We start from the raw sequence: 18,847 nt of genomic DNA, 5'->3' as shown, positions 1-18,847 counted from the left end.
GTTGGGCATGCTTTTGTGGGGGGGGGCGCGGGTTTGGGCGTGCCCTTGCCCAGTGTCCTGACTGGTTGCATTGGAAGCAGGGTCTGGGGTGGGTGGGGGTGTCTTAAGTTCTGTTCTGGGATGATTTGGGCCAGGCTGATCTCTTCTCTTAATTGCTGCTGCCAAAAAGGCATATTTAGCTTTTCTCTCACGTTCTTTTTCTCTCTTAACCTCCTCCTATTATTGAACACCTTGAAGGCTACTTCTAGAAGGTCTCTCTGGGGGGTCTCAGGGCCCTTTTCTAGTTGTCGAAGCTTGCGTCTGATGTCAGGAGCGGACTGGCTGATGAACTGAACGTGAAGGTAGAGTAACCCAGCAGGGGTAGTGATATCTAGGTTGGTATACTTCTGGACTGCCTCTGTGAGGCGTGCCAAGAATAAGGCTGGATTTTCATCTGCCCCTTGGGTGATTTCCCTGACTTTATCATAATTGACATGGATATGAGTATTTTTCTGCATTGCTTCTAGAACACAGGTAATCATATGATTGAGTCTCCTGATACCTGGGTCACTGGGCTGGTAAGTCCAGTGGGCATCTAACTGAGGCACCGCCTCATCAGCAACTGGGCTATCCCAGTCTTGGTTATGTAAATGATCAGCATGGACTTTTGCCACTTGCCTGATACGGTCTTTTTCATCTGGGATGAGAGTGGCACTTAGGATATAATATACATCACGCCATGTGAGGTTACAGGCCTGGGAGAGTCTCAGGAATTCTTTTCTGTATCTGGTAGGATTTTCAGAAAATGATCCTAGCTTTTCTTCTATCTGGCTCATATCTGACAATGAAAATGGCACATGGACTCGGGTGGGGCCCTCTGGTCCTGCCACCTCTCTCAGGGGAAACATGTGCTGGGTACTGACCGCGTGGCGGGGGGCGGGGGTGGGGGGGAAGGAAGGGGGGAGGGGGAGTCGGGGAGATGGGGTAGTGGGGCTGAGGGGGAGTCAGGAGAGGTTTCAGTGCCAGCAGGTAAGTTGGATGAAGGAGGAGAGGGGCGGCGGGGTGGCGGGTAGGGAGGGGGCTCATCCGCGGGGTCGAACTCAGGGGGTGCAGAAGGTCGCGGTCTGTGGTTAGTTGAGGAAGAAGAGCCCTTTTGCTTGGGAGGCAAAGTGCATAGAAGGACCTCGCGGATGGAGCAGGCCTGGCATAGGGAGGGCCTGCTCCGAAGGGCCCAAAAGACTGGGGCATATGGGCTCTCCGACCACTTGCCATTCCATTTAAGGAAGTCGGTGAGATTTTGAAGAATGTTAAAGTCAAATGTGCCGACCTCAGGCCAGCGGTCTTGATTGTCTACTTGGTACTGAGGCCAAATCTGTGTACAGAGTTGTTTTAAGCAGTTAGCTTTGAGTTCAGTGAGTGAAAGTGGTTTGAGATTTTTGAGAACACAGGTCAGAGGGGAATCTTTTGGGACAGATTGGCCAGATTCCATAATTGAAAGGCAAGCAGAGGCTCCTGTTGGGAACTCGAGTCGTCACCCGTAGTCGCAATAGGAGTTATGAGAAGAGAGCTCTGTGTCGAGGTGGAGCGTCCCCCACCGTCCCCTACAGAGTGGCCCTGGGCCGGGGTCCCTGGGACCCAGAGAGGACTGAGCTCTAGGGCGCCTCTAGAACTCCATCCAGGTCGGATCTTACCTTAATCTAGGGGCCGGCTTAAGTGGAGTGTTGCATGTAGAGCAATGGCAAGAGGTCTCTATTCCGGAGGTCATCAGAGAGAGAGAGAGGGGGAAAGGGGGTAGAGCTGAGGCCTGGGGGTACACAAAGCCCCAATAAAGCCTTAGCACAAGGCTTGCACCGCTCACGAAGGAACTAGGCGTCCCTGAGGGGAACTTAAGAGCCCTGGCAGAAAAATGAGCTGAGCGATGATGTTCCTGCTCCCAGACTCCGGGAAAAGGGAAAACAATGAGAGGGAAGGAGATTGAGAGAGTGAGAGAGAGTGAGATGAGTGCCTCGCCCCCTCCCGGGTTTCAGCACCAAGAATGTAAGGTATAGTTCCGGCTGAGGCAGTAAAGGAAAGACGACCTCAACAGAAGTAGGTTACATTTACTCAGGCAAGGAGGGTCGACAGTCAGCCTAACGACCAGGCTGAGCGCCGAGAGGGATCAGGGAGGCTCCATGTTTATAGGGAGGTTTGTGGAAGCAATAAGGGAAACGTTAATCAGGCAGGATGTTTTAGGTATTCTTTAGTTGAGATGGCATTTGTAGTTGGGGAGGGGATGATTAGTCTTCTGGGCAGGTGTAGGGGATGGAAGGTTTCCGGGCAAGGGGTGATAAGTCTCAGATAGATGCAACCGGCCTGGAGCATCAGGGTGGAACTAAAGTTCTGTTTTGTTTTCTCCGAAGTGAGATGATTCAGCAAGGGCCTTTGAGAATGTTGCTTTCTTTTCTAGGCCCAAAAGACTCCTTCACTCCCCACCAAAAATGTCCACATTACAATCCCTAGAAGTTGTGAATATGTTACTTTACCCAGCAAAAGGAACTTTGCAGGTATGATTAAGAATCTTGGGATTGTGGGGGTGGGGGTTATCTGGAATATCTGGGTGGGCCCAATAGTCACAGGGTCTGCAAGGAGGGAGGCAGAAGAGGAGAGTTGGTTGTAGGAGATGTGACAACAGAAGCAAGAAGCTGCTGGCTTTAGAGAAGGAGAAAGCGAAGAGTTCCCTGGTGGTCCAGCAGTGGTTAAGTATCTGCCTTCCAATGCAGCAATTGAGGGTTAGATCCCTGGTTGGGGAACTAAGATCCCACTTGGGCCACAGCTAGAGAGCCCACGGGCCACAGTGAAGATCCCTTGTGCCACAATTGAGACCTGACACAGTAAAAAAAAAAAAAAAAAAATCGCAGGAGGAGGAAGGGGCCACAAGACAAGGCAAGTGGGCAGCCTCTGGAAGCTGGAATAAACAAGGACACATTCTCCCCTGAAGGCTCCAGAAGGAAACGGCTTAGCTGACATTTGATTTTAGATTTCTAACCTCAGAACTGTAAGGAAATAAATTTGTATGGTTTAAGCCTGGCATTGCCGAAGACCCCTCTGTGCATGTGTATATGTGTGTGTGTGTATCTGATCTTAGCAGGAAAGAGCAGCACGGGCCTTTGCTTCCTATGACCCAGGAGGATGGGTTTTTATGTTGGATTTATAGCCTCACAGATTAGGCTGGCCTCCCAACTCCCCGTGCTGGCAGCTCTGATGTCACCAAGTCATGTGACCTGTCTATAGTTGGGCTTTTTTTGTTGTTGTTGTTAAAGGCAAATTTTATTTATTTATTTTAAGTTACAAAAATATGCGCATGTCAAAAATACAGTCTAGTCCCTATAAGGGTAGTTCCAGCCATTTAAAAGTTATACAGAGTTTGGAAACAGCAATTCATACACAAGTCTCAAAACATTCGACTAATGAACAGTATACATACAACCAGTCAATTCAGTTATTGCTAGTTATATGCCACTTTTACTTGAGACTGTTCTCCTTTAGGGAAAAGGCAATATTTGGGCAATCTGACTGTTGCTACTAAAGCTGTGGTTTTAAAAAGTCAATCCAAAATTAGAATAAACTCAGTTTGAGTAGAATATGTGTAAGCTTTAGTCAGTACTACAAGGTGTGGTCTAAATTTCTGTTCCATCCCTTTCTCCTACTTAGTTCTATTTTATTAATATATCAGAAATGTGACGTGTAGTTTGCAACAAGAGTAAATGAATTGTTGATCTTCAAATTAAGTAACAAGAAATACTGAGTTGGAATGTGGAAATAAAGCTGGCACATCTAGTGTAAAAACATGAGAATGATGAATTCAAGAATGGAAAAATGTTTAAAGTTTAACCAAAAAACAAAGATTTCTTTCTCTTTAGATGCTGAGACACAGAATGAATCAACTGGTTTTTCTGAAGTTTATAGGCTTATGAAGATCTTCTGTTCTCTATCTTTCCAAAAAGAAAATGTGAGCTACACAACAGGAACATGTTTTATAACAGATCTATTTGCTCAATGCTGTATGGAAGAACACCATCATGAGATTAAATAATTTTAGCTTTAAGTAGTAAACAGATCATGCAGTTGACAGTGTAAACACAGGGAACAAATCACTCACTTTGGGGGTGGGTAGTATGTAGCAGACTTTTGGTCTGAAGTTCACATGGAAGACTTAGAAGTTAAGGGTCCCAAAGAGAGAGCCATGGCTTTGTTTCCAACTTTTCTATCAGACCCTGCTGCAGGGTCAGGCTTATTGCTGACATTTTCCCCCAACAAGTTCTTAAATAAATTGAAACATATACTGGTGATAAGCATGAGGTGAACTAGAAAAACATTTAAAAATAATTCTTAGAACAAAAGTGACACTCATGACCTTTTGGTAAAGATACTTATTACCTTAATGACTTAAATCCTAAAATTAGGCTACATTTTTAGGAGGTAGAAAACAAATACCCAAAGCGTACCACTTGGCCATCCTTTCTTACTTGTGGCCAACCTCGGATCTATACATTTCTCACTCCTCATTCTCCCGCTAAAGCTATTAGTCCTACTACCATTTACTATCTAAAGTTGCAGACCTGGAGCTGCCAAGAAAAAGCTTTCAAAGAAGTCTTGCTTTTAAGCCACTGAGTGTATCCAACACTCGGGTATCAATTGAGAACATTTTACATCTCTCGAGTAGATTAATTCACTTCCTAAGAAAACATGCCAACATGAAAAAAATTACTTAACATAAAAAGACTATTGAACATCTCTATATGTGATTTTAGTATGTCAGAGTAGTTATGTAAACCTAAACTAGTAATGTGTTCATTGAATTGCTTTGAAAAAGCCTTATATATAAACTACATTACCAGTGTTAAACAAAAAAGGTACACTTTATACTACAAAATTAATCTAATCTAATAACAACAACAATAAACACTCCACTTCCTCCCAGAAAGTTACATTGTGCTGATATCCCATAGATAGTATTATAAAAAGATTTCCTTTTTGCAATATGCTGGGCTCACAGTGAGTATGCTAATACAGAGATCATGGATATAATGTTACTGTAAGAATGTCATTAGTGAAACATGTATAAGGCATGTAGAAAACTAGCATTAAAGCTCTTAAGGGCAATGATTCAAATTGGCAGCTGCTAGAAAATGTGCTGCTAGGAATAAAAAAATATTAAAGAAATTTAGTTTCAGCACATACTAGGTTTTAGTGCTTCCACAATGAAATGAATTAATAACTCACATAAATTTCTGTTGCTGGAACTAATGGACGAAAAAAGAATGGACTTTTGCCCCCTTTAAATAGTAGCCCAGTCTTGAAAACGGAAGCAGTCACTTGCAATCTTCCACACAGTATTGTTAGCAGTAGTCTGCGCAGTCAGCAGGAAGTTCTGGTTGAAGTAGTGTTGCTTGTTGCCATCAAACTTCACAGTTCCACTGGTCACAACAAGAACTGTGGTCTGGGCCTGAGTAGCTTGCTCATGAACTGGCTGGCAATCTAACATATTGACCTGGAATTCACTAGAAGGCAACATGTCAAAAAAATTGGCTAGGGCTTCCAGCCCTGTAACAACATTTCCATTCCATATTAAAGTGGCCTTGTCCAGATACAGCCTGGTTAGTGCCCGTCTTCTTTTGTCCATTGTCTCATAGTAAATATTGACAAATTCCTCAGCAGCTCTGCACGCCTGATCTACATAAGTTTTAAATTCCTTAACAAAAAACGATGGGTTCTGAACCGTAAAAAAAAAAAAGAAGAAGAAGAAGCAGGGGGCAGTGCGGGCAGGCGCGGATTGCCATTGAATAACTTAGCAAAGTGTTGAGTTCCCTTTTCAAGCTGGTAAGTTATTGATAAGTTATTCAAAAGTTGTTGAATGAGAAAAAAACTGAGTATGTTCTATGAACTTGTTTGAAAAATTAGGTACTCAGAAAACGTCCTCACATTATGTAAAAATTTACAGGAGTTTGTAAAGGATTTTAGCATAAGTGCTGCCAAAGCGAGCAATATAAAGGATTTTAAAACGGAAGAAAAGAAACGCTGTTGCGGTTTTCTTCTCCGAGAAAATTACTTTCTTCCCCAGCCATTTACCAGACCAAACTATTATTTGAATTAAGAACTAATTTCATTTCACTTTCAAGTAATTGAAAGTTATTTAAATCGCGAAAGGATAACAAGCCATAAGCAACAGACCCCAACATTCCCAACACTCGCTAGTTCCCATCTTAGGGTCCTTTCCAGGATCGGAAAGCAAGTGCAGAGCCCTTGGAGGTGGGGAGGTGGGGAGGGTCGGGGGTTGGCGGTCGGGGAATAGTTGGGGGCTTCAGAGAGCGGGCCCGCCTATAGTTGGGCTTTTGAATCCAAGGATTAGAGAGTAAAAGCATGTCATCAGAATAATAAAATTGCTGAACCTGGAAGCGGCTCCGGGTCCCCCATCTGATGGAGAACAAGACTCAGGTGACACATCCTGACTCAGGCCACTGTGGAGGCACCCACCAGGCAGCCTAGCTTCCTCCAGCCCCACCCGGGAGCCCTCACTAGGTGGGCTGAAAGGCATTGGCCATTGCATGGAGCACACAGGCCATACCAGGGCCCCTGGGGAGGTGAGCCTGAGTGCGGATCAAGCAGCGTCCCAGCACCTGATGCCCCAGGCACCCCCTCCCCATGAAGGGCTCCGTCAGCCCACCTGCCCAGCCTCTCAGGAAGCTAAGCCCGGGAGAGACTCCTACTGCAGGGCTGGGCCAGGATACAGTGAGCTCAGAAAGTTCCTGGGACCCAGGCTGCTGCGTTCCTGCCTCCTCCTCCCCGAGGGCACTCTCTGTGGACACCTCCTTCCTCCAGGATGAGGGAAATCAAGACACCTCCCTCCTCAGCCTTTACCACCTGGGAACCTTATGAGTGGCCTCCACCTTTGTGAACCTCAGTAATACATATATGATGTGGAGATGATAAGGGTTTAAACCAGCTGTCCCAATCTTTATGGCACCAGGGACTAGTTTCACTGGAGACAATATTTCCAAGGATGGGAAGATGTGGGTGATGGGGAGTGGCTATAAATACAGATGGAGCTTCATTAGCTCTGTAGCTGAGTTCCTACCAGGCCATGCACAAACATCAGTCCATGCCTAGAGGGGGGGACCACTGGTTTAAACAAGGCCACCTATGACAAGACCTCCACACAGGAGGTAAAAATGCCCAGAAGAGAGACCTTTGCACCCCACAGTGCAGGGGCAGCCCACTCCACCCTCCTGGGACAGTCTCTCTCAGACACCCTTGACCTGCCTGCCTTGCTCTCTCAACCCTCTGATGCCAGACATCTGTTTGGGAGGACTTTCCTCCTTCCCCCAGACTCCTAACAATTCTAAACACTTTCAGAGCCCCCCACAGTGGGCCAGATAACATACTTTTCAAACTCTCTCAACGTACTACCTTGCTTAATCCTTACCCAAGCTCTGGGTGGTGACTTGATTATTCCCATCATACCCAAGCAGAAACTGAGGCCCAGAGAGGTAAAGTAACTGGCTTGAGGTCATCCAGCTAGTAAATGGCTGAACCCAGGGAGGTCATCTTCCAAGTAAGTGCCCTTAAGTGCCATGCTCCATTGTTATCCTTCCCAGAAGACGTTTACCTTCCATCATGTTAAAAAAAAAAAAAAAGAAACTCACTTTTCTATTTATTACTTAGACTCTTCTTCCCCCTCTGAGCACCTAGAACAGGAGAAAAACCAGGAGAGAGCACAGTAAACATTTGTCACATGCACAAATCTTGGTGACCCTCAGCCCTGAGCGGCAGTGGGGAGACGGGCACAGGCAGAAGTCGTGGCAGGGCCGCCCTGGTTGGTGTGTCTGCCCTTCATCTCTTCTCTTTGGAATGAGGCCTCCCCCGGCCTCCTGTCATCCCATCAGGAGCTGTTTCCTCGGAGCCCCAGAGCTGCGTCCCCCTTGTCGAGGCCTCCCCCAGCCCTGGAACTTACTGGGTTTGTGTAGGGAGGCTGGGTGTCCCTGAAGGCCAGCTCTTCATCGCCTATGTGAACACTGCTGCTTTGCATGCTCTCTAGGCAGACCTCTGCAACAGGAAGGACTTGCCAAGACACAGAATTCAATGCAGTTTGTTGTTCAATGGGGAGGAGCCAGGAGCAGGAGGAAGTCAGTTCAGAGGAAGGAAGGAAGGGAGGGAGGAAGATGGAGGACAGAAGTGGGTGCTCCTCTCCCCTCTGCTCTCCTGCTACCCTCCACCCCCAGTTGGAATAGTTCACATAGGCTCAGACATTCTCACCACATGCACAGCTTCTAGAAGACACAGCCCCTGAGCATGTGGCTGTGTCACATCCAGACAACAGTGAGGTTGCTCGGCAAGACCTGTGTGATGGGGTGTTGCCTGGGCATGGGGTGGCAGTGCTGCAGGAAGGCCTAGTTCCTACCCATTTGGCAGACAGGGAAACTAAGGCTCAGAGAATCTACGGGTCATATCCAAGGTCACACAACTCACTAGCAGCAGCTTGAGCCATATAAGGCTACTCCACTTCTTAAAAAGGTATCCCTCCCCTTTAAAATTCTACTCCTCACATAAAAGCATAATCATGTAAAAAGAAATGTTTTGAAGATAGAAAACCTGGTGACGGAGTTTCCCTTATCGTTGTGTATAATGATGCCCCGGGAGCTTCTGACCCCTCCTCTCTGTGAATTTCTCTCTCTCTTCTCTCTCTTGATTCTGGGCTTTAGAATGGGGAGCAGAGACATCTCAGACATAATAAAATATTCCAAGTGACATTGAGTTGGAGGCAATATGTTGAATAACTGTCTTTAATTGCTTTCAGTACCTTGTTAATGGAAATGTTTGACTGAAACAGACTCAGGATCAGCTTTGGTCAGAAAGGGGTTTGGGGAGGAAACACACAGCGAAGATTAAGTAGGCCCCACCGTGTGCTAGAGACGGGACCCCATGTCCAACCAGGACAAGCAGCTGAGGGTCCTATAGGCACTGAGCGTGGAGCAGGTGCCCTGGGGCTGAGAACCTGTCTGCACCTCTCTCTATTCTTGGGCTTGCCTCGGTGCCCCAGAATTTTCAAAGACTGACTTATTTGAGATGTTCCCATAGATTGAGCACACATGTCTCCTCTGTACACCCTCTGTCCCCACTATATTTCTAGATCAACCACAATTTGACTGGATTTAAGGGGCAGATGGCACAGTTGAAGAAGAAAGGAGGAAAAGAAGGGGAAAAGCTTTGCAATACTGTTTGACACCAGGAACAGGGAGACCATTTCCTAATCTACTGGGATAAAGATCACTGGAGCTCTCGTTCACTGCAGGTTGGAGTGTAAAATCCAAGAGTGTTGGAAACTTGTTGGCGGATCTTCTTCCTCTACTGTGCCCAGGCTCTCCTAGATGTTTACCCAAGAGAGATGAAAACATATGCATGGCTTTTCCGGTAAGCGGCCTGAGCTGACCCTTAAAAATGGTGCGCTATTCACTCGACCCAGAAAACCCCACAAAATCATGCAAATCAAGAGGTTCAAATCTTCGTGTTCACTTTAAGAACACTCGTGAGACTGCCCAGGCCATAAAGGGTATGCATATCCGAAAAGCCACCAAGTACCTGAAGGATGTCACTTTAAAGAAGCAGTGTGTGCCATTCCGTCGTTACAATGGTGGAGCTGGTAGGTGTGCACAGGCCAAACATGGGGCTGGATGCAGGGTCGGTGGCCCAAAAAGAGTGCTGAATTTTTACTACACATGCTCAAAAATGCAGAGAGTAATGCTGAACTTGAGGGCTTAGATGTAGATTCTCTGGTCATTGAGCACATCCAAGTGAACAAAGCCCCCAAGATGTGGCGCAGGACTTACAGAGCTCACGGGCGGATCAACCCCTACATGAGCTCTCCCTGCCACATTGAGATGATCCTTACTGAAAAAGGACAGATTGTTCCTAAACCAGAAGAGGAGGTTGCACAGAAGAAAAAGATATCCCAGAAGAAACTGAAGAAACAAAAACTTATGGCCCGGGAATAAATGCCGCAGAAAATAAATGCAAATAAAAGTAAAAGTGTTGGTTGTCTTAATTAGTAAATGTATTTCAAGTGTTAACCATAAAATGGATCAAATGAGTTTAAAAAAAAAAGAAAGAAAGAAAACATATGCATGTGTGGAAAACAGCTTCACTCACCATAGCCCCACACTGGAATCACATTGTTCATGAGCAGGAGAAAGGAAAAATGAATGATGATGTGACTACACTGGACTAGCCCTTGGCATAAAAAGGGACCAAAGATATAGGCAAGATCATCAGTGACACTCACAGTTGTGTACAGGAGCCAGGCATGAGTGAGCTCAGGCTGGGAGACTTTTATTAGACAAAATCCAACAATCGGTCAGAAAAGTGATGACCCGAGGTGGGCACCAACTGGGAGGGACCCGAAGGAATCATCTGGGTGCTGGAAAGCTCCACGAACTGGAGCTTGACCTGGATGGTGGTCACACAGCTGTTTACAACATAAGGACTCATCCAGCAGACTAGAGTCTGTGTGTTTACCTGAACCATATCTCAATAAAATACTACTTAAAAAAGAAAAATTCTCAGAGCCCAGGGAGACACAGAGACAGCTAGAGTTACAGCAAACACACTTTGGCATCACCAGACAACTTGGAGGCTGTTGTTCAGTCGTTAAGTCATGTCTGACTCTTTGCAGCCCAATGGACAGAAGTGTGCCAGGCTCCTCTGTCCTGCACTATCTCCTGGAGTTTGCTCAAATTCATGTCCATCGGCTCAGTGATGCAATCTAACCTTCTCATCCTCTGTTGTCCCTTTCTCCTCCTGCCTCCAATCTTTCCCAGCATCAGGGCCTTTTCCAATGAATGGGCTCTTCTCATCAGGTGGCCAAAGTACTGGAGCTTCAGCCTCAGCACAAGTTCTTCCAATGAATATTCTGGGTCAATTTCCTTTAGGTTTGACTGACTTGATCTCTCTGCTGTAAGGGACTCTCAAAGAGTCTGCTCCAGCACCACAATTCAAAAGCATCAATTCTCTGGTGTCAACCTTCTTTATTGTCCAACATTCACAACTGTATCTAACTACTGGAAAGACCATAGTTTTTACTATGAATATTTGTTGGCAAAGTGATGTCTCTGCTTTTTTAAATGCTGTCTGGGTTTTTCATAGCTTTTCTTCTAGGGAGCAACCATCTTTTAACTTCATAGCTGCAGTTACTACCTGCAGTGATTTTGGAAACCAATAAAATCAAATCTGTCACTGTTTCCACATTTTCACCTTCTATTTGCCATGGGACCAAATGCCATGATCTTAAGTTTTTTTGATGCTGGATTTTAAGCCATCTTTTTCACCCTCTTCTTTCACCCTTATCAAGAGGCTCTTTGGTTCCTCTTTGCTTTCTGCCATTAGAGTGGTACCATCTGCCTATCTGAGGTTGTTGATATTTCTCCCAGCAATCTTGATTCCAGATTATGATTCATCCCGCCTGGCATTTCTCATAATATACTTTGCATAAAGTTAAATAAGGAGGGTGACAACATACAGCCTTGTCATACTCCTTTCCCAGTTTTGAGCAGGTCAGTATTTCCATGTCCAGTTCTAACTGTTGCATCTTGACCCTCACACAGGTTTTTCAGGAGAGAGGTAAGGTGGTCTGGTGAGTAAGTAAATAAGTGAAAGTTTCTCAGTCGTGTCGGACTCTTTGCCACCCCATGGATTATACAGTCCATGGAATTCTTCAGGCCAGAATACTGGAGTGGGTAGCCTTTCCCTTCTCCAGGGGATCTTCCCAACCCAGGGATCGAACCCAGGTCTCTTGCATTGCAAGTGGATTCTTTACCAGCTGAGCCACAAGGGAAGCCCAAGAATACTGGAGTGGGTAGCCTATTCCTTCTCCAGCAGATCTTCCCGACCTAGGAATAGAAGCCAGGTCTCCTGCATTGCCAGCAGATTCTTTACCAACTGAGCTATCAGGGAAGCCCAGGGTGATCTGGTACTGTTTAAGAATTTTCCAGTTTGTTTTGATCCACACAGTCAAAGGCTTTAGTGTAGTCAATGAAGCAGAAGTAGGTGTTTTTTCTGGAATTTCCTTGCTTTCTCTAGGATTCAACAAATGTTGGCAATTTGATCTCTGGTTCCTCAGCCTTTTCTAAACCCAGCTTGTACATTTGGAAGTTCTCAGTTCACATACTGTCCAGGAAGCATTTAACAGGAGGCTTCCTGTGTGCTGTTTTGGATCTGTCAGGAATCCTCTGGTCCTTATTAATTCCTGAATATTCAGGAATTAAGAGGCGAGGCATGCCTTCCCAGGGGCTGAGGAATCCAGGCATTTCCTTTGTTAGTTTCTCAAGACGGTGATAAGTACCCTCTTCCTTCTTGTGAGCCAAACCGGGGTGGGGGGGGTGGGGGGGGTGGGGGGGGGGGGAGTGATTGTTTACAACTGTCTCTTTAATAGGGATTGCCTTATGTTTTGTAAGTCTGGAATTTTAATCTTTATCTTTGCTGAGAATAAGTAACTTGTAAGACAGTATATATGCCCACCACACCTTGTTGATTAAAACACTTTTGCTCCATCATAGCTTGGGTCCCTGTGTCTTTCTTTCTTTCTTTCTCTCTCTGTCTCTATTTCTGGCTGATTCCCTGGAGCGCGAAAGCCAGCTGCGTAACCCAAGGAACATTAGCCTCTTTCCTTCTTTCACTCTCTCGTCATTGACTCCGGACCACCAGGAGTCCAATAAAGGACCAACAACGTACCACTAAAGCCTAGTTTGAAGGATTTTGAGCATACCCTTGCTAGCATGTGAAATGAGCACAACTGAGTCACAGTGAGTCCAACCCAAAAAGAAGAGTCCTTGGCCCTGCTCCCACTCCACAGAGAGGGGCAACAGCCAAATCTGAGAGCCAGTGCATTTTCCGATGAATGGAGACAGTGGGGAGGCGTCTCCAAGACCCAGCGCTTGGCACAGTTGACCTCAGCAGCCTGGCATCACCGTGCGGTCACTGAGATCCTCTCCCGGGGCCTGGTTCTTGTCTTAAAGAGGTGAGAGGCAGCCCTCAGAGCTCTGTTACTCAAAGTCGCAGACACTTGTCTGAGGCTATCCGTTCCCCGCACTGTAGACCACAGAATCTGTTCTAAATGTGTTGGCCACCTCACACTCTCAAAAAACTGACAAGTATTGACGAGGTCTTAGAGAAAGTAGGCCTTTAGCACTATTGGAAACACAGTGAACTTCCCTTTTCCTAAGGGACTGGCATTAAGCTTCTGATTGCTAAAGCATCTATTTCAAACACCCATTTTGCATGAACATATCATCAGCTGTATACCAGCTTCTAGGTAAGCCCCCAGGCCTGCCTCACCCATCAAGTTCTCCTTTCTAGAAAACCTTGGGCAACCTAGATAACCATGTGAGTGACCCCACGTCTCTTCCTGCCCCCTGGTTCTTGCTTAACCACCCCACCCTTGCACTCCAATAAAGGCAGAAGCCCAGTTCTGTGCTCCCTCCCCCTCTCCACACTGGCCATTGTCCTGTGTGGCCCTCAAGATATGAGAGTAATAATCTTTGTTTTTATCAAAGCTCCCTCTTGGTTGTTGCTGAGCAGTATCTTGCAATCGTACTAAGAACCACAAGATTTGCACCAGCTGAGGAAATGCCTGTGGGGACTCCTGCGAGTAGTAAAGGCCCATGTGAGGCCCCCAGGTAGTCCTGAACTGACAGCATCTCCATGCACAGTCAAAGACAAATGCCACCAAACATCCAGTATGGAGGTTCCGCCAAAAACTAAACATAGAAATTACCATATGATCCATCAATTCCATTTCTGGGTATTTACCTTTAGAGAACTGAGAGCAGGGACTTGAAGAGATATTTATACACTTGTGTTCATGGTATTATTTACAATAGCCAAGAAGTAGGAGCAACCCAAGTGTCCATCTACGGATGACTAAACAAAGAAATGTGATCTATCCATGTGCATGCTTGCTAAGTCACTTCAGTCATATCCAGTTCTTTTCAACCCTACGAACTGCGTAACCCGCCAGGCTCCTCTGTTCTCCAGGCAAGAATACTGGAGTGGGTTGCCATGCCCTCCTCCAGGGGATCGTCCAACCCAGGGATTGAACTCACCTCTTCTGCTTCTCTTGCTCTGCAGGTGGATTCTACACTGCTGATCTACAGGGGAAGCTTGGTCTATCCACATGATATGATTATTCGGCTTTAAAAAGGAAAGGAATTTCCTGGTGTTCCAGTGGCTAGGACTCTGTGTTCTTACTGCCAAAGACCTGGGTTGGATCCTTGGTCAGGAAACTAAGATCCTGTGCTCCGCTTGGTGCACCCAGAAAAAAAGAAAAAAAAAGAGGAAATTCTGACACACATTACAACACAGATGTTGGGAAATGAAGAAACTGTCGTGTATCCTTCTATGTTCTTCTGGCTAGTTTAAGAACTAAATTGACATGAGACAGATTAACAGGAGATAAATCTAACAAGAGTTTATTAACACATATATATGGGAGACACCCAGGAGAATTAACCCACCAAAATGGTCAAAGCCTTCAGCTTTAAAACTACCTGCAACTAAAGACAGAAGAGAAGGTTGAGGGTAATGGTTTGGGACTTCATAGAGGAAGAAGATGATTCACAGAAAAGCAAATGTTTGGTGGATAAGTGCTTGCTGGGCTCAGAGTGGACTCTGATCTCTAGGTCCTGCTGGGTTTCCCCACCACACCTCTGCCAGGGTCTTTCGGAGATATCACTGGTCAAGGCTCTATTTCTGGAACAGACCGGTTTCTTAAAAAAGAATCAGTCTAGGAACTTCCCTGACAGTCCAGTGGTTAAGACTGCAGACTTCCATTAGGGGGAGTGTGGCTTTAATCCCTGGTAGGAGATCTAAAATTCCCTCAAACTGTTAGGGGAAGCTCGATGATTGAAACCGCCCACCTTGGCCAGGCACCATAGTAACCATTTGCATGAGTTGTTTTATGACAGGAGGTCCTGATAAGAAACACGGAACTGCCAGAGCAGCCACCACCAACCGGAAGAGTTCGGGAAAGGTTGAAAGAAGACACTGCGTGTCCTTCCACTTCCCAGAATCCCTCTCGCGAGCATCCATCTTGGCTGAGCGATGCGTGCGCCACCAGGAAAGACTCTGAATGAGAATGATTGGCCAAAGACCACCCGGAAACTAATCCCATCACCATAAAACCCCAGACTGCGAGCCACGCGGCACAGCAGTTCTCCTGGGTTCCCTTACCCTCCTGCTCTCCACCTGGGTGCCCTTCCCAATAAAATCTCTTGCTTTGTCAGCAAATGTGTCTCCTCAGACAATTCATTTCCAAGTGTTAGACAAGAGCCCTGTTTCGGGCCCTGGAAGGGGTCCCCTTCCTGCAACAAAACCATATACCACCTCCTCACCCCCCAAAAAGAATCAGCCTAAATGAATCCTCCTGGCAAAACTGGAAAGTCACATTAATGTGACTTCCTAGTCCCATTAGACTTGTGACCTTTCTCCAAAAGGCCGGAGTTTTCCTTCACAGGGGGAGCTCCCCAAACTGGAGCTGAAGCTTCTGACTGTCAAAGTTACCTGGGGCTCCTGTAGGGAAATTAGAATCAGACAGCTCAAGCTCAAAGGAGACCCTGGGCCTCTTCATTTATTATCATTGTGTCCCTCTCCTTTGCAAAGCATCTCTAACTTCAGGATTGTATAAATGCGAGCCATTAAGGCGCCATTGCTCTCCTTATCTTAACATATCTAATATAATAGCTAATATACACCTCAAGGAGCTTTCCTTCAGGACAGATGAAATACTTTCCGTTTTTATAAGTTTGATAACACCAAAAGACAGGGAAATTCCAACAAAGATGGCATAAATTCCATCATTGGTGCACAGGTCAGCCGTTTCCCAAACCAGGTAAATAAATTTACTCTACAGAACACATTGCTGTAGCCACGCGTTCCAGTAAACAAACTCACTCAGAAGGACAATGCAGATAGTGGAGTGCAGTTTACTACACTGGCGGGCTCAAGGCGGAGTCTCCTCTTAGCCAAGGACCCCGACCAGTTTTTGTGAAAACCTTATATACCCTAAGTGTATAAGTTTCCCTAAAACTAATCTGAACAAAGGAAAAAGAAAGACACAATCAAAGTTAACTGTGATCATATGCCTTAAGCCTAGGTAGTTAACAGCGGACAATTATCAGTAGGCCTGTGGTCATACCCCAATAAGCATAATAGAATGTATGATTCTATTCGGTTACACAGATAATTAGGATATTAATTAGGGTGTTCTTTTAGGCAACGGAGAGCCCTGGGACTCTTCCTTCCGGGGCCTGGTTTTCCAGTTGGTATGTTGTTTCCATAGATACCGGGCATATAGCTCAAAATCCACAATCTGGCCCAAGATGGAGTCCTGCTTTCAAGATAGAGCCTATTCTGTTTCCTCCTTCAAAAGGAGCTAGTTCTTACTAGGCTGTTCCTATCCCCACAAGAACGAGTTCCCCGTTAAATGGTTCCAACTCAGAAACAGTCCAACCACAATTCCCCTTCTTCAAGGTTACCCCAATCGAATTGGTTTGTCTTATAAAGGAAAGGCCTAAATTGAGGGGGGAGTATGTTTCCAGGGTACACACTGAAGTGCCTTACCCTACAAAATCTAGTCCATCAATCAGTAAAACAAAACGACACACAGCACAGATGAACCAGTTCCCAACTCGGGCAAATAAATTTACCCTACAAACAAATGAACCAGTTTCAACAAGGGTAGGATTATCCCCACAAGAACTAGTTCCCCAATGAACTGGTTCCAACTCAAGTAGAGTCCAACAATTCCTCTCTCCACAAATTGAGGGGGGAATACATTGACTCACAACACAAAAGGACACACAGACTTACCAACAAAATTGAGTCCGTCGACTGTTTTTTGGTTCCTTGCTTCAGCTGCCAAGTGTTGGGGCAGCCGGTGCCACTTCAGGGAATCTTGAGTGAAAGATCTTCAGGAAAATTGTCCCAGCAGTTGCTGAGAGCCTTGCTCCAATATTCCCTGACTGGGGCCAGCTAACCATGAGCAGCAAGACTCCTGGCTGGCTAAGCCAGATTTCTTACCAAGTCCAAGCTTGCTGTGCCTGCTGCACAACTAGCCAATGAATGTGAGAGACAAGGTGTTGAGGCAAGGAACACTGTTGCAGGGAAAAGTCAATTCCGACTCCATGTTGGAACCGTTTCTTTAATTTGTTTTACATAGCTTTTGTCATAATAATATAGCCTGCCTTGGAGAATCCTGCCCCTCTGCCTGACTGTTAAACTAAAGAGCCTTTGTTCAGAACCCTGTCTACCAGTAGAAGATGGCAGGAAGGAAGAAATTAACACATTCCCTGCTTGAGGCTTGCCATTCTAGGAGATATTTGCAAGATTAATGGTCTTTTTACTTTGTTTCCTCACCTCCCCCCACCCCGATCTATAAAAGAACCTAGCATGCAGACCCCAATAAGATGGTTATTTTGAGACATTAATCTGCCATCTTCTTCAGTCAGCCAGCTCTCCAAAGTCGTATTCCTTGAGTCAATACCTCATCTCCAATTCACTGGTCTGTCAAGTGCAAACAGAACAAACTTGGACTTGGTAACAAAAGGACTTTATTCAGGAAGATAGCTGACTGGGAAAATGGTTGAATAATGTCTCAAAATGACCATCTTGTAGGGGTCTGGATGCCAGGTTCTTTTAAGAATTGGAGAGAAAAGTGGTGAGGATCTAAAGTCAAAAGGCAGAATAGAAAGGGAGAGGCACTGAGGAAGTAAATAAAAAGGGCCATTAGCCTTGCAAAATATCTCTGAGAAAGGCCAGCCTTTGGAAAAGGTGTTTAAGTATCTCCTTTCCCTTGCAGCCATTCACAGGTGGGCAGGGTCAGATTGTCTCTCTATGAGCTGAACAAAGGCACTTAAGTTTAACAGTCAGGCAGAGGGGCAGGGTCCTTTGAGGAGGGCTATTCAGTTCAGTTCAGTTGCTCAGTCAGGTCGACTCTTTGCGACCCCATGGACTGCAGCACACCAGGCCTCCCTGTCCATCACCAACTCGCGGAGCTTGCTCAAACTCATGTCTAGAGAGTCGGTGATGCCACCCAACCATCTCATCCTCTGTCGTCCCCTTCTCCCCTTGCCCTCAATCTTTTCCATAATCAGGGTCTTATCAAAGGAGTCAGCTTTTCACATCAGGTGACTAAGTATTGGAGTTTCAGTTTCAACATCAGTCCTTCCAATGAACACCCAGGACTGATCTCCTTTAGGATGGACTGGTTGGATCTCCTTGCAGTCCAAGGGACTCTCAAGAGTCTTCTCCAACACCACAGATCAAAAGCATCAATTCTTTGGCACTCAGCTTTCTTTATAGTCCAACTCTCACATCCATACATGACCACTGGAAAACCCATAGCCTTGACTAGATGGACCTTTGTTGACAAAGTAATGTCTCTGCTTTTTAATATGCTGTCTAGGTTGGTCATAACTTTCCTCCCAAGGAGTAAGCGTCTTTTAAGTTCATGGCTGCAATCACCATCCACAGTGATTTTGGAGCCCAGAAAAATAAAATCAGCCACTGTTTCCACTGTTTCCCCATCAATTTGTCATGAAGTGATGGGACTGGATGCCATGATCTTAGTTTTCTGAATGTTGAGCTTTAAGCCAACTTTTTCACTCTCCCCTTTCACTTTCATCGAGAGGCTCTTTAGTTCTTCACTTTCTGCCATAAGGGTGGTGTAATTTGCATATCTGAGGTTATTGATATTGAAGGAGGAAACTGAACAGGCTCTATCTTGAAAGCAGGACTCCATCTTAAGCTGGACTGTGGACTTTGAGCTATTTGCCCAGTATCTATG

At 45.7% G+C, this 18,847-nt stretch overlaps 2 protein-coding genes across 2 annotated transcripts in view; both read right to left on the bottom strand.

The window, feature by feature from the left end:
- Positions 1–8,352, bottom strand: part of LOC110135301 (galectin-9-like) — a 92,222-nt gene extending 83,870 nt beyond the window's left edge. The window contains exon 1 of the mRNA XM_070478461.1: positions 7,970–8,352. Coding sequence (XP_070334562.1) covers positions 7,970–8,044 — 75 coding nt within the window. The 5' untranslated portion in view covers positions 8,045–8,352. The remainder of the gene's footprint in view (positions 1–7,969) is intronic.
- Positions 3,256–7,420, bottom strand: LOC110135297 (NTF2-related export protein 2). Its single transcript, XM_070478744.1, has 2 exons — positions 6,190–7,420; positions 3,256–5,710 (listed from the first exon to the last, which is right to left on the bottom strand). The coding sequence occupies exon 2, from the start codon at positions 5,639–5,641 to the stop codon at positions 5,297–5,299; it is 345 nt and encodes a 114-aa protein (XP_070334845.1). The 5' UTR covers positions 5,642–5,710; positions 6,190–7,420; the 3' UTR covers positions 3,256–5,296.
- Positions 8,353–18,847: the final 10,495 nt, after the last annotated feature.

This window comes from Odocoileus virginianus, chromosome 17 (genome assembly GCF_023699985.2).
Source record: "Odocoileus virginianus isolate 20LAN1187 ecotype Illinois chromosome 17, Ovbor_1.2, whole genome shotgun sequence".
In the NCBI taxonomy this organism is placed as follows: Eukaryota; Metazoa; Chordata; class Mammalia; order Artiodactyla; family Cervidae; genus Odocoileus; species Odocoileus virginianus.
This window is presented reverse-complemented; position numbering and strand designations above follow the sequence as displayed.

Bases quoted from the DNA above. Each gene is read 5' to 3' on its own strand.
- LOC110135297 (XM_070478744.1), bottom strand. From the start codon at position 5,641: ATGGACAAAAGAAGACGGGCACTAACCAGGCTGTATCTGGACAAGGCC.